At 44.3% G+C, this 13,188-nt stretch overlaps 2 protein-coding genes across 2 annotated transcripts in view; one reads left to right on the top strand and one right to left on the bottom strand.

Moving 5' to 3' along the window:
- septin8a (septin 8a) overlaps positions 1-5,985 on the bottom strand; it is a 31,053-nt gene extending 25,068 nt beyond the window's left edge. The window contains exon 1 of the mRNA XM_031869102.1: positions 5,659-5,985. Within this exon, the coding sequence (XP_031724962.1) occupies positions 5,659-5,688 (30 nt within the window). The 5' untranslated portion in view covers positions 5,689-5,985. The remainder of the gene's footprint in view (positions 1-5,658) is intronic.
- A 1,193-nt stretch (positions 5,986-7,178) lies between these two features.
- Positions 7,179-11,583, top strand: sowahaa (sosondowah ankyrin repeat domain family member Aa). Its single transcript, XM_031869162.1, has one exon. It carries the CDS (start codon positions 7,243-7,245, stop codon positions 8,617-8,619), a length of 1,377 nt encoding a protein of 458 aa, XP_031725022.1. The 5' UTR covers positions 7,179-7,242; the 3' UTR covers positions 8,620-11,583.
- The last annotated feature ends 1,605 nt before the right edge of the window (positions 11,584-13,188 follow it).

Below are 13,188 nucleotides of genomic sequence, written 5' to 3' on the forward strand. Positions count from 1 at the left end.
GGGGGGATCTCTGGTATCGGGTCTAGAAGGAAACCGGTGCAATGACTCGCTGGATGCCCGAGTTGTCCGTGATGCAGCTTAGCCTTTATTTATCCAGGGAAAGGTAAATAAAGGCCTGCATGCTCTTTCCTACGTGGAAGCTGCCTACCTGCACACAGTTGGGGATTAAGCGTCTTGCTAAAGGGCACCTTGAATTTTTTTTGTCTGGGAATTTACACTACAGGTCACACAGGCGTACTTCTGCAAACCAAGTGTGCCGATTCAACACATATCTGAGCCTTCAGAGAAGCATTGCCCAAAGTAAAGAAGCACAGCTGATGTCATACTTTTACCTTCCTCCAAACTTATCGAACCACATTGTTGAGATTCTCAGGAAAATAACAAAAGATCCTGACGTAGGTTGAGCAGACTGAGCCGTCAGTAATCTTTGTGTGTAACTCATAAGAGGCAGACGGGTGTGAAGAGCACTATACTAATACTTGACACACGTTGGTTTTGCATTGAGAAACACGGATTTGCTGGCAGGTTTCTCCACTTATTAAAATAAAACATGATTTGCGGAAGCAGAAGAAGAGGAAGAAGAAGTGGATCTGTGAAAGTTCTTAATCTGCAAAATATCCAGAAACTTGCGTCAACAACAAAAGTAGGAAAATGAAACACTGACCGGACTTACGTTTCATGCAAGTCTATGTTTTCATGCAGATATAGTGAACACATCTCCATGTTTGCTCATTTTCTTGTTTGTACTTTGACTGAATGACCATGACTTTTCCATCTTATGAAGGATTACATGAACCGGAGAGAGGAGAGTAGCAGCGTAAAGTACGCCAGGAATGAGACGCTTCTGGTGAACAACAGGCCGCTCTCAGGCCACGGTAGCACCGGGCCAACAGGAAGTGGCCTCACAGAGGGGCCCCAGGCGGCTCCGAGTGAAATGAGGCACAAACCATAGAAGCTAGCTCACAACGCTGTGTGTTGGTATGCTGGCTGGTGGGAGCTGCTCTTTCCCCGTCACCAGTAGGCCTTTTTGTCCAACAGTCCTCTCACTTTCATGGCACTGAGCATGCTGTCTCAGTGTCTCACTGGGACGCTTGAATAGAACAGAGCCGATCGTTAGCGTTATCAGTAACACCTGTGCTATTCCTACTACGACAAGTCAAAATGTCTGCTGTGAAAAGGCCCCTCAATGTCAAATAAAGAGCTGGAAATATATTTCCGCAGTGCAAATGGCGGGTGCTACTATACGCCTTGACTTTTCATATATCCAGCTTACAGAGGAAAAACTATGAGCTTATATGAATCAACCAAACAGTGTGGTCACAGTATGTCTTGTGGCCACACTCTTAACGACTATTACAGAGTCAGCTGACATTGTAGACTTCAGTAAATGGCTCCATGTGATGCATATTTTCATTGTCGCTTTTTGCTGATTAAATGAATGTTTAGTCTATAAAATGACTGATTTTTGGAGCAAATCCACACATGTTATGCTTAAATCAGTGACTGCGGCCCCTTCCCCAAACCTAGGAGGTTTACTGTGGATCCTGGGAAGATTAGCGGCCGCTAAGGCGTCAGCTAACGGGGATCCAGTTAATAAACTAAACTAAACTGTAGCCATGTGTTCACTGAGTTACGCTGTCGGCTTCAATTTGAGCCCTTTTTTTTTTGCCTATATTTGTTGACATTTTGAAAAATTGGCAACATTAGCTATCGGCAATTCCTGTTTGCTTGTTTGATACAGCCATCTCAGGATCTTCTTTTCCTGTGATTCCTAGGCAGATGTATACAGATGTTTCATTGGAGAGAGTGATAACCTGAAGCTAGAAGTGTAGTTACGGATGTTTGGAACTTCAGATTTGACCGATTTACGACTTAATTGCCTCCGTGGGCTGTGGGTCACGGCCACTGTTGCAGCTCATAAAGCACACCATCACACCTCACAGCTTCAAAGCCTCTGATCGAAACTATTTGTTTTAGTCCAGGATTTAAACTGCAACTCCAGAAGCATTTTCAAAGAAAACGTCAACTTAAGAAGTTAAGTAAATGTCGCAGATCCAACCCGACATGAACTGAAGTTGAAGGCTGAAGTTTTCACTCCAGCGAAACACTCCAGTCCTGACATGACCTGAAGTTGTCGTATCAGTGATTCCGACCGGCTGTCTTTCTGTCTCTCTGTCTTTCTGCCTCCTTTCCCACCTGACTTGTGTGTTTTCAGCTTGTGTCTGCCTCAGTGAGTTCCACCTGACAGACAGAAGCAACCTGACAGACTGACACACACACACACACACACACTGAGGGAAGGCCTTTGGAAAGGCTTCAAATATTTACAATAACTTGAGGTGCACTTTGTGTAGAACTAGTTTCCCTTCGATGTCTTGTTTTCACATTCAATTTTAAAGAGGACAGATCAACTTCTGGATAGTATTCCATACATTCAGGCGTTTTCCACTCCCTACATCTATTATTCATGTTTATTATTTTAAGGCATATATACTCAGACAGGATCCTAAAGAATTTATAATAGGAATTTAAGCATGCTAGCTTTTTAAGAGCATGACATGCACGGGGTTCAGACTTGCAAAATCTGTATCTTCCTTTGAGTTATTCTGGAAAAGAACATATGAGACGTCTATTTCATGACTAAAAATGACTTCCATGACGAATCCTCAGTTGTTTTCTTGAAGGATGAGTGTTCTCAGCTAAGCCTAAGCGTGCCCACAGCAAGCAACAAAGCTGTGTTTTGTGTTGAGAGCAGATATATTTTGGGGGCTTCTGGGGCCGAACTCAACTTAGTGGAGACAAAAACCCACGAGCACATTCAGTGCTCTCCAGATGAGGTGTCCAATGACGGTCACGCAGATTTATGAAAGCACCGGACGACCTTTGAATTATAATAATATTCTGAGTGAACAAGCACATTATACTTTAAATATCTGAAGAGGGTTTTTTTTGTATTATGAATTGCAGCACAAAGGATTTTTGTACCACGCCTACGGATTACGTGTCCTGCAATAGTGGTTCTCCTGCTGCTACGTGTGCTAGCTAGCGGTGGTGTCGGAATGGTAAAAATGTTGACGGGTGAGATTCGGATGAGGTGTGTGCCATCAGATATAAAACAAGCTTTCGGTTTATTATCCGATCAAAGTCTCTCTCTCTCCTCTCTCTCCTCTCTCTCCTCTCTCTCCTCTCTCTCCTCTCTCTCCTCTCTCCTCTCTCTCTCCCCCCCCCCCATCTGTGCCCAACAGGACAGACAAAACAACACGAGTGAGACAGACGGGAGAGGAGACAGGAACCATTTTACGCGGCTCAATCATCTTTACGGGGCTTTTTAGTTTCCTTACTATCACTGAGAACTGATGAAAAACAAAACATGCGTCATGACAAAATCATTTTTATAGTTTTGTCAGTTGTGTTATTTAGCCACAAGCTAAAACCTTTATGATTTCTCATTGGATTAGAGGGAAAACTTTGATCTTACTGAACGCTGTTGAACAATACTAGCTGAAATCAGACAGCTCAGGGACTTAGACTTATTGTTTTGTGCCATTGTTGGATGCAGCTGGCACTTTGAGCTGAAGAGTCTTTCAACAACACTTGACTGCTTGCTGAAGGATTCACTGGGTGCTGCATATTAAAATTGTGAGGCCCATTTTTTTGGAACGAGCATCACAATTTGGGCTCCGGACGTGTCTTTGGGAAATTCTGACCTAATCTATAGATATTGACTCATCACCACAGAGGCTGCGGCTCGGCTGTCATGATTCATCAACAGCATGGGATTTGACAGGCTTGCCTGGAGGCACTTCTGTCCTGTATGTTCTATATGCGGCCAACATCGGTGCAGTCTGTCGTGAGCAACATGCGGGGGAGCAACACGGACAAGGCACTGGCTTTAAAGGGAAGGCCTTTCAGAATGTGTTTAAAATGTACAACGAATAAAGCACATATGCAGATCATGCATTTGCAAGTTAATATCCCTCACTCTCTGCACAAACAGGCAAAGTGTGCAGTTTTAAAGAGCAAGCGACCTGCCCCCTCATCCCTTATTCCTCGTCTCCCGCCTTTAAGCACTTTGTGAAGCTAATTTTATTTTATGATGCTCGTCGGGGGTCAGTAAGCACTGTACATGCTGAATATATTGCAGGGCGTTTCATTACATAACCGTTTAAATGAACAGCGTCCTCACTCTATATGCTACACACTCGGATGCAATCAATGGGTGAAAACAATAGATGTGTATTTGGCGCCATTGATCGCCTGGAAAGTTATCCCGATGCTAGTGTGTCCGTGGGATGGGATTGACGCGGGCCAGCAACGCAACCAACCACACATCCCTATCGAATAGCTGCACATAATTAACAGCATGCCCTTCAAGCACACTTCCAGGCGAGCCCGTCAGTTTGTTCAATATGGTCTCACTTAGTTCTGAAAGTATACAGGAAGTCGGACAGACGGGGCTGCTGTTGTTCCACTGGCCTGTTTCACAGCATTCTCAGCATTTTTCTAATAGACCGATTCCCTAATTTTGTATTCCAAAAAGAGACATTTTAGAAGTCACAAGTAGGCAATATCTTCTGCAAACCTCCCCCCTCCTCTTAAACACCTACCTAATTTAAGAAATGCCAAGTGTGCAATAACCCGTGCACCTTCAGGAGTGGCCCGGAGTGTTCTTAATCCTTTTATCCCTGACACTCAGTGCTGCTTACTGTCCAATTCACTACCGCAAAGATCTCTTCAAGCATCTGCCAAAAAAGTTAATCACCGTCTTTAATTAAATCCCTTCCTATTTATTATAATATTTGTTTTCCAAATGGCTTTTTTTTGGGGGGGGGGGTGGTTGTGAATTCCTGACTATCTTCCTCTTTGTGCCATTTTCTTAAGCCTGTATTGCATCACCAAACTGTACAGGGTCACACCTGAATGACAACAGGGCTCGTCACTGTGAAAAACAATGCAGGGTGCATTTCTCCCTCCCACTCATTCATGCCCAACCTAACACACAGGCCATCAGCAATGCAGCCACAACTTGTTTAGCATAGGCCGGTTATAAACTGACGTGGTGTCAGTGTAGAAAGTGAACCACACGTTTAATGTTGCACCCTTTGACCAGGAAGTTAAAATGAAACCCCATGGAACTGAGGCCCATCACACTGTAGTTACTGCTATATACATGTAGTAATACAACAGCAAGTAATACACCTTCAACAATGGGTTTATAGCAACTGTGTCATACTTTGAAGTGTTTGTATCTGATAACTAGCCACTGTACTTGAACAGTGATGTGATACAGTAACGTTATCCTACATGTTATCTGTTTACAGCCTTTTCTAATAATGTCAACAGTAAACAGTCTCACGGTGTCATGTGCTGCACCCATATGTGCAGCAACGCATGCGTTGTTGATAAAAACGAAAATAGTCGTAAAACAAGACACGACACTAAAATAGTCAACAAATAGCAGCTTCATCTTAAATTGTGTCGTCAAGTCACCAATCACAGAAATCTCTTTCACCACCATGTCGACTGAACCCACATCACAAGGCTTCAAATGAACCCGGGAGGGAGGCTTAGCTTCAGCTAACGCAAACACTTTTACTAATCACAACCCGAGTGATTCCCGGCTGCAGAAAAACCAGAAACCCCGTGGCTTTTACTTACCGAAAACACGTCAACGTCCGTGGCAGCCATGGGTGCGGAATGTATGGTGGTGCAGACTGAAGCAGAGGCGAAAGGGAGCAGCCCTCGTCTCTTCAGTGCAAGCCTGCTAAACTACTGAGTCTGACGGAGAGCGGAGACGAGCTGGTGACTGGGCGGGGGAGGAGGGCAGCTAGCTGGGCGGTGAGAGGACTCACTGCTGCTTCGCCCCTGTTTTCGCTCAGTCAGGCTAAATCTTTTACTTTGTCTTCGTTTCGACATTGGCTGGGAGTCGATGACTGTGCAAAGGGTCTTGCTTTGTTATCTTAACTGTGTAGCACGGGACAGCAGACAAATAAATCGGTAAACAGCGCTAATATTGGTTTTAATGTACTTCTATTTTGCGCATGCGCATAAATGCGGATGTCATACATTTAATGAATATTTGCCACGATTTTAAATAGCTTCTGTTTTTAATAATGCTAATACTATATTATTACCATTAATAATACAATAATATTTGATACAGTTTAAAGTCGTTTCCAGGTGGTGTAACGCTCAACGTGTATGCGTACGTTAAAGTAGGGAGTGAACTATCTTGACGTTCAGGTTACATCTTTGGGCGTGACAGATACGTTCCAATATGGCCACTTCTCGGGAACTCCCATTCAGTCCAGGAATGTCATGTTAAACACATTACAAGCCAGGACAGGAGAGAGAAGCGCCGCAGAACGACCGAGGGGAGCACAAATATGTGCGTTAGCTTTGGAGATAATAAAACACATAATCATCACTTCAGTGTATCCAACTCTGTGTGTGTGTGTGTGTGTCGTTTTCAAGATAGGGCATTAATGTTTAAATTAATTGATGATTGGTGACGTGTGATAACCAGCCAATCCGAGCAAAGCCATCTGATATTGTATCTAATTCACTGCTTTTATAAAACCACACAGTGTTCCTGGATGTATTGTGCTGTGTGTGTGTGTGTGTGTGTGTGTGTGTGTGTGTGTGTGTTTAGGGCCAGACCCATACTGGATTTTGAGGGTGTTAAATTAAAACCTGGTAATTTGATAAGTTATGGCCACAGCCCTTAATGTGAGCCAGAATCACTTAAAAGTATAAGTAGTCTATATGTAAATGCAAATGCACTAAATAGTTTATATTTCAAATGGTTAGTAGCCTCTAAATGGCAATTAGACTATAGGGTAATAGTTTATATGTGGTATTTTGGAGTAGGCTATTGTGGTTTAATTCTATTCATTTTAAAAAATAAATAAAACACACTCAGACTTAGCCTACTGATGGGCTACACCAAAGTCTTTACTTTTATTGCGACAAATAATAAACAATGCTTCATTCGTCTTCAGTTTCGAACTATTTTTTCCACTTTCACTTAGCCTGTAGGAAAACAATATGCATATATTATTCAAATTATGTCCACGTCTACGTTCTGCCCCGGAAAGGACTCCTGCAGGTGGGGAGGAGAGAAGTGAGCGGCCAGGTGAGGGCTGCTGTACTCTCACCGGGACAAAGGTAGCAGGAAGACAGCGCGCGGCTCTTGGAGTTAGACGTTTTCACTTTAATCCGCGTAAAGTCTATATCGTAATAATGGTTTTGACGCAAGAATCCATCCTGTTGCTGCTGATAGCGGAGGGGGGCAAAGTGAAGAAATCCGACCTGGTGGGGAAATTTAAAGGCTCATTAGACTGCGACGATCCCGCGGAGAAAGAACGGAACAGGGAGCTTTTCAAGACTTTCGTCAACAACGTCGCCTTCGTCAAAGAAATCGATGGTGTCCGGTACGTAGTCGTCAGGAAAACGCATAAGCATTTGCTGGAGCCTGAAAATAAAGAGATCCCGCTACCAGGTGAGCGGCAGAGCTCACCTGTGCCAGGGGAGAGGACCGGCAGCTCCGATGATGCACGCGGGGAGAGATCAGCTGTTTCTGAGCCCGATCAAGAGCTGGCAGGTGAAGGTGGAGACAATCCTACAGAATTACTTACTCCTATAGAGCGGGCGTTGCAAAGGAGCAAATACACGGATGTTGGAGTTAAAAGAATGCTGAGTTTTGAGATCCAAAGGCAGGACAAGCATGGAGATAATAGTGCAAAGAGCAAACCATATGCCTTGCCTCTGAGGATGCCACCCAGCACCACCCAGGTGGAGATCCGCAAACTGAAAAAGGACCCGGACGACCCACCTGAAAGCCCCGAGCCGGACTCCTTCCGGAGCAAGAGACGGGCCCCTTCAGTGGAGACGAGCATCGGCGGCTCTCCCCAGCTGAGAGGGTCAGTGAGGAGCACCAAGGAGTCAGAGGAGCCCAAAGAGACGAGGGTCCCCTCCTCGGTCCCCCTGGAGCAGTCAGAGCACGAGTGGCTGGTCAAGTGCGCCGCCGGCCTCTGGAGCCAAGTTTACGGCCTGCTACTGAGAGACAACCAGCTGGCAGAGAAGAGGGACTTCATGTCGGGGTTCACCGCTCTGCACTGGGCCGCCAAATGTGGAAACAGTAAAATGCTTGTGAAGATTGTCAACGTATCCAGGCAAGGGGGGGTCGATATCGACGTCAACGCCAGAACACACGGTGGATACACCCCTTTGCACATCGCGGCCCTGCACGACCAAGAGTACATCATGGAAAAGCTGGTGGGGGATCTCGGGGCCGATCCGGGCGTCAGGGACAACTACGGGAAGAGGGCCCACCACTATCTCCACAAAGGCATTTCTGAGAGGGTGAGAGAGATGCTGGGTGAACCCAAAGCCCCGGAGGCTCAGGACCGGGCCCTGCACGACAAAGAGGAGCTGGACCTGGTCCCGGACCTCTCCAAGGGCCTGTATTCAATAAGCCGCCTCTTCCAGCCCCACGTGACGGGCAACAAGAAGAAGCACAAGCAGAGGCCCGGATTTTACTCGCTGAGCGAGGAACCCAGCGAGGACCGAGAAGACAGCAGCTTCAGACACAGAGTCTTGTCGGAAGCTTTTATGTAAACTCAGAGGACTTTCTGGTTCTCGTATTCATGAGGAATGAGCGACCAACCGTCATGAGTTTGACCGACATTCCTCTGATTTACAGGCCTTCTTCAACGACGAGAAAAACTCCAAAAGAAATCAATAACTTCTTTCTTGTTTTGTGCTTTATATATTTTCTGACATTTGTCAGATGACATTCTCATCAGCAAGGATGACTGGGACAGTTTTGGTGGGACGTGTCACCTGGATGAGTTGCAGCCTAAGGCAGAGTTTAGAGGTGTAGAATAAAACATGACTCAGAGAATATTCCAGTGGGTCATGTGAGTCGTCTCATTACTCACCGTCTGTGGTCTCTCAAAGGCCTCATCTTCAGCCTTCAGACATAATGTTTCTTTCATGTTTAATTACTGATTGTCATGAATTCCTGTTTTTCTAAATTCAGAAACGCACACATGACTTGATTAAAATGTATGTTCTCTGTGTCTATTTTTGATCAAAATGGGACGTCGATCTGTGACAAAGACATTCTGTTTCTGAAGTAGCAGGGGGAAAAATGACGACTCGACTGTTTCCATATCTGAGTGAGGTCATCCTCTCGATTCCCAAAGGCAAAACATGCACAACTAAAACAAATTTTAAAAATGTGCTGATTTATGGGTGATTTAAACCTCTGGAAGCAACATAATTAATATAATATAATGAATACAAATCTGTGCCTCTGAGGAGGATTTGGAGGACTTCCCTCTTTTTGTCACGGATTAATTGTTAAACACCGTGAAGCAAATAGGAAAAGCAAACATCCCAATTAAATTCCCTGGTGGAAGACAAACATTGGTTTTGTCTTCCACCAAAAGAGGTGCAGGTGCTCCATAAATCCTTTCAGTCCCTTTTGCGTGCCAAAGCCTGCGGCTTGAATCCATCCTCTGGCTTGTTGAGACAGCTGGGATCCAGTCACACGAGCAGCTGACTAGGAGTGAGCGTATGTTTGCATGTGGGTGCCTGAAAGTGTGTGTTAATGTTGCCTTGTTTCCTGTCTGTCATGGTTCCTGGTCCCTGGTTGACCAGATAGAATTAAAGTAAGGTTTTGAATGTGTCAACATGGCGTGTTTAGTGGCAGCTTGTTTGAGAGATTAAAAGAGTTCTGGGTTGAGAAGAAGCTGTGTTAAGAAATAGTATATATATATATATAAGCATCCTGTGGTCAGCCTCGTTCTCAGACTGCTCGCCTTGTCCCCCGCCTCGAGTCGCCTCCCTCCGTTTTCTTTCGTGTCTCATGATGTCACTTCCCCAGCAGCTTACATTGTCTTTACGTCAAGACGATGTTTCATCTCAGAGCCTCGGGGTTTTATGAAGCAAATGTTCTTTTCTGCTGCTGCTGCTGCTGTGAGGAGAAAGGCCAACACAGGGTCAGGAACAAGACCCGGAGTGGTTGAGAGAAGTGCTCTTTAGTTACAAGCAGCAGAAATACTATGATGTTAGATGACAGTATTAAAGGATACTGTGTGTGTGCAAGGTGGTTGTCAAAATTAGAATATGGAAGTGTGACAAAGTTAAAGGTTAAATTTCATTATGGCGTAATTGTATTAAACCACTTCAGACCTTATTACTTAGAGCCTCTCTGAATTTGTGGAGGATTAGAGCTGCCATTAAGAAAAATAAATAAATGACTAAAATAAATTAACAAATAAACTATGGAGCTGGAACCAGGGGCAGTTAGCTTAGCTTATAGCTGGAAACAGCTAGCCTGGCTCTGTCCAAATGTGACAAAATGAATAGCTGCTTCACCTTGTTTCCAGGCTTTATGCTAAGCTAAGTTAACCGACTGCTGGCTGGAGCTTCATATTTTTCCGACAAACATGAGAAGTGGTGTCAATCTTCTCCTCTAACTCTAATAATCTGTGACTTTTATTGATGTCAGCTGATGTTGAGTAGGATTTGATTGAACTTGTCTTCCTCTTTTCTTAATACTGGAGTGTAAACAATCCAGTGTAAATATGTCATGGCTGTATTTGAACAGATTAACAACACAACATGAGTTAGGCCTGCCGCCTGGTGAAGAAAGCTCCACACGATCCTGGGTTTACTCACATTTCAGTTTTAATCACTAGGCTACGTGTCATAAAACCGGAGGCAGTAGAGGAATATAAAGGAGTGCCTGGAATGCATTGTCATTATGAACTATTATCCCATGTGTGTGTGTCAGCTGGTTACAAACGGGTTAGCTTAATTAGAGCAGCGCTCCGACAGGAACAATCTACTGTAACGAAGAGGCGATAAATCTCGGCATTAAACCAGCACAGTATTCTGGCTTGAAAACAATTAGGGCTTTAATTAGTCATAACTGCGCTGTGTAATGACCGCCTGAGGTTAGAGCTAGAGGAGGAGACTGAAGGTGTGCTGACATTCCCGCGGGCGGAGAGTTCGGAGTTCAGGTTCAAAAGCGAGATTTGGAGCCACTAATCTGAGCACTTGGCAGAATAATCACTGAGTCAGGATGTGATCTGCACACTTCCATGTAAAATCACGGCCAATTTAACACTTATTTGGTTGCATGAAGTGAACACAATCCCATTTTGTGACCCTTCATGGTTTCGAGCACCATTTTCTGTCTCCTCGCCTCCCTGTAGAGGCAGAAAGACACAGTAAGTGATTATCAGCAGCAAAGCTCCTCATTACCCAGCAGCACTGTACTGCAGTATTTCAGACCTTCCTGTTTTCTTGTCTGCCGCCGACACCACAAAACGCTCCATAAGTTACACCCCCTTTGCTGTGACGCAAACACCTAATTACCATGCAATTAGTGTCTGACAAAGACCTTTCTTGTTGAGAATTTCATGAGTTGTGTTTTATGTCCCTGCTGCCTTCAGTGGGAATCTGATTCAAAGTGTGTTTTTTATTTTTATTTTGTGACGTACCCTAAGTGCTGTCTGGTGTCTCTCTTTGTCTCCATGGGGGTTCATCTGCACATGGGAGAAGTTCGCCTTCAGGGCTACTTTCCGCCTACTGGTTTGTTTTAGAAAATGATCATGGTTTGGGTAAAAATAAACACTTTCTGCCCTGAAGGGAAACTTGTCCCATATGCGTTTCATGTGCCACTTGCCAACTTGAGATCTGTTTTTTTTCCTCAGTCCATTCTTTTAGTGAGCATTTTTATTTTTGCTGACAAACACACTGGATGGCAATCCACTGTGAGGCTGAACAAACGAGGGCAGAGATGCATGAAAGAGACAAGAGAGGAGGAAGAGACTGCTGACAATAACTGCCCTTAAACGCATCATTTAGTCCCTAAAATGTGATGTTTTTCAGATTATTTCGCTAGGAGCCAGGAGCCGATTAGCTTAGCGAAAAGCACCTGTAAAGATCACCAATTAAACACTTTATATCTTGTTTGTTTAATCTGTAAGAAAATAAATTGTAATGTTACAGGCATTATCCCCCAAACTATTTCTTCTGTTTCCCCTTTTCCAGTCTTTATGCTAAGCTAAGCTAACTGCCTTGTTTTGTGGTGAAACATGACAGTATTTAATGTGAAACAGATTTGGTGCATTGCAGAGTTCAATTACATAACACAAAATACCACTTGCGACAAAAGTAGATTTAATCGCTGGTTGTATTTGTTTGGTTGGTTGCACCAGTGTTCCTGCTCCAGCTCTGTGCCACACTGTTGGACTCTCAGCAGCAGTGCGTTGATTCGCCTGCAGAGAGCAGAGACGAGCTCTATGAAGAGCAACTGTTACAGGAAAGCCTGAATTACTAAGAAAACGTTAGACTTTTAAAAGGATGAGAGCTTTATGAGAAATAATGTGACAAAACTACCCAATGTGTCCTGTTCTCGCAGCTTTGATATTGCTACAGCAGCACAAAACATAAATCACTCTTTGCGTAAGTAGTTAATGTAGCCTCAACTTGTATTAAGACAAGTTCACTGTGGGGGAAATAAGAGAAATGTGGAACACTGGAGGGAGAGCTTAATTTATTCACAAAATTACAAACAGCGTGGAATTTACAACTCCAAAGAGGCACAAAGAACAACTCAAACACACGCGTGAAATAGAGCAGAAAATGTGGATTTAGAAATGTCTCTGCTGACATCCCAGCAGCTCGGACTCATTGAAATATGTCTTTCTTTCTTGGCTTTGAAACAGATTCTGTTCATATCAATGTCACAAGGTCTCCGGTATTTAAGAAAAAAGCTAAACAAACATAATCCTTCTTCAAAAACAGGCCCGTTTTCCTGCGACCTCAACAAAACACTGACAGAAACAAGACATGACAGGAAGTTGTCACTTCTTTGTTAGTATGCGCACATAGCAAGAGCTAGAATGAGTATCCGTCCATGTGCTGCTCCTCCTCCTCCTCCTCTGTGGGAGCCTTTTCCTCACTTTCTCCCCCCCAGTCTTTCTTTCTCCAAAATGTTGCATACCCAAGGAATTCCAGCAGGCCGCGAGGAATAACGTGAGAGTCTTTCTAACCCTTCAGCCCTGCGTCAGCACAAAGGCCAAAACAAACATACATTTGTTTAGCAAACGGAAACGGACAGGGCCGTAAATCTCCAGAGAAATGTTTCAGGGCTGGTGGGGGGGGGGT

This window comes from Anarrhichthys ocellatus, unplaced genomic scaffold, assembly GCF_004355925.1.
Source record: "Anarrhichthys ocellatus isolate YVR2014 unplaced genomic scaffold, GSC_Weel_1.0 scaffold46, whole genome shotgun sequence".
NCBI classification, from domain to species: domain Eukaryota; kingdom Metazoa; phylum Chordata; class Actinopteri; order Perciformes; family Anarhichadidae; genus Anarrhichthys; species Anarrhichthys ocellatus.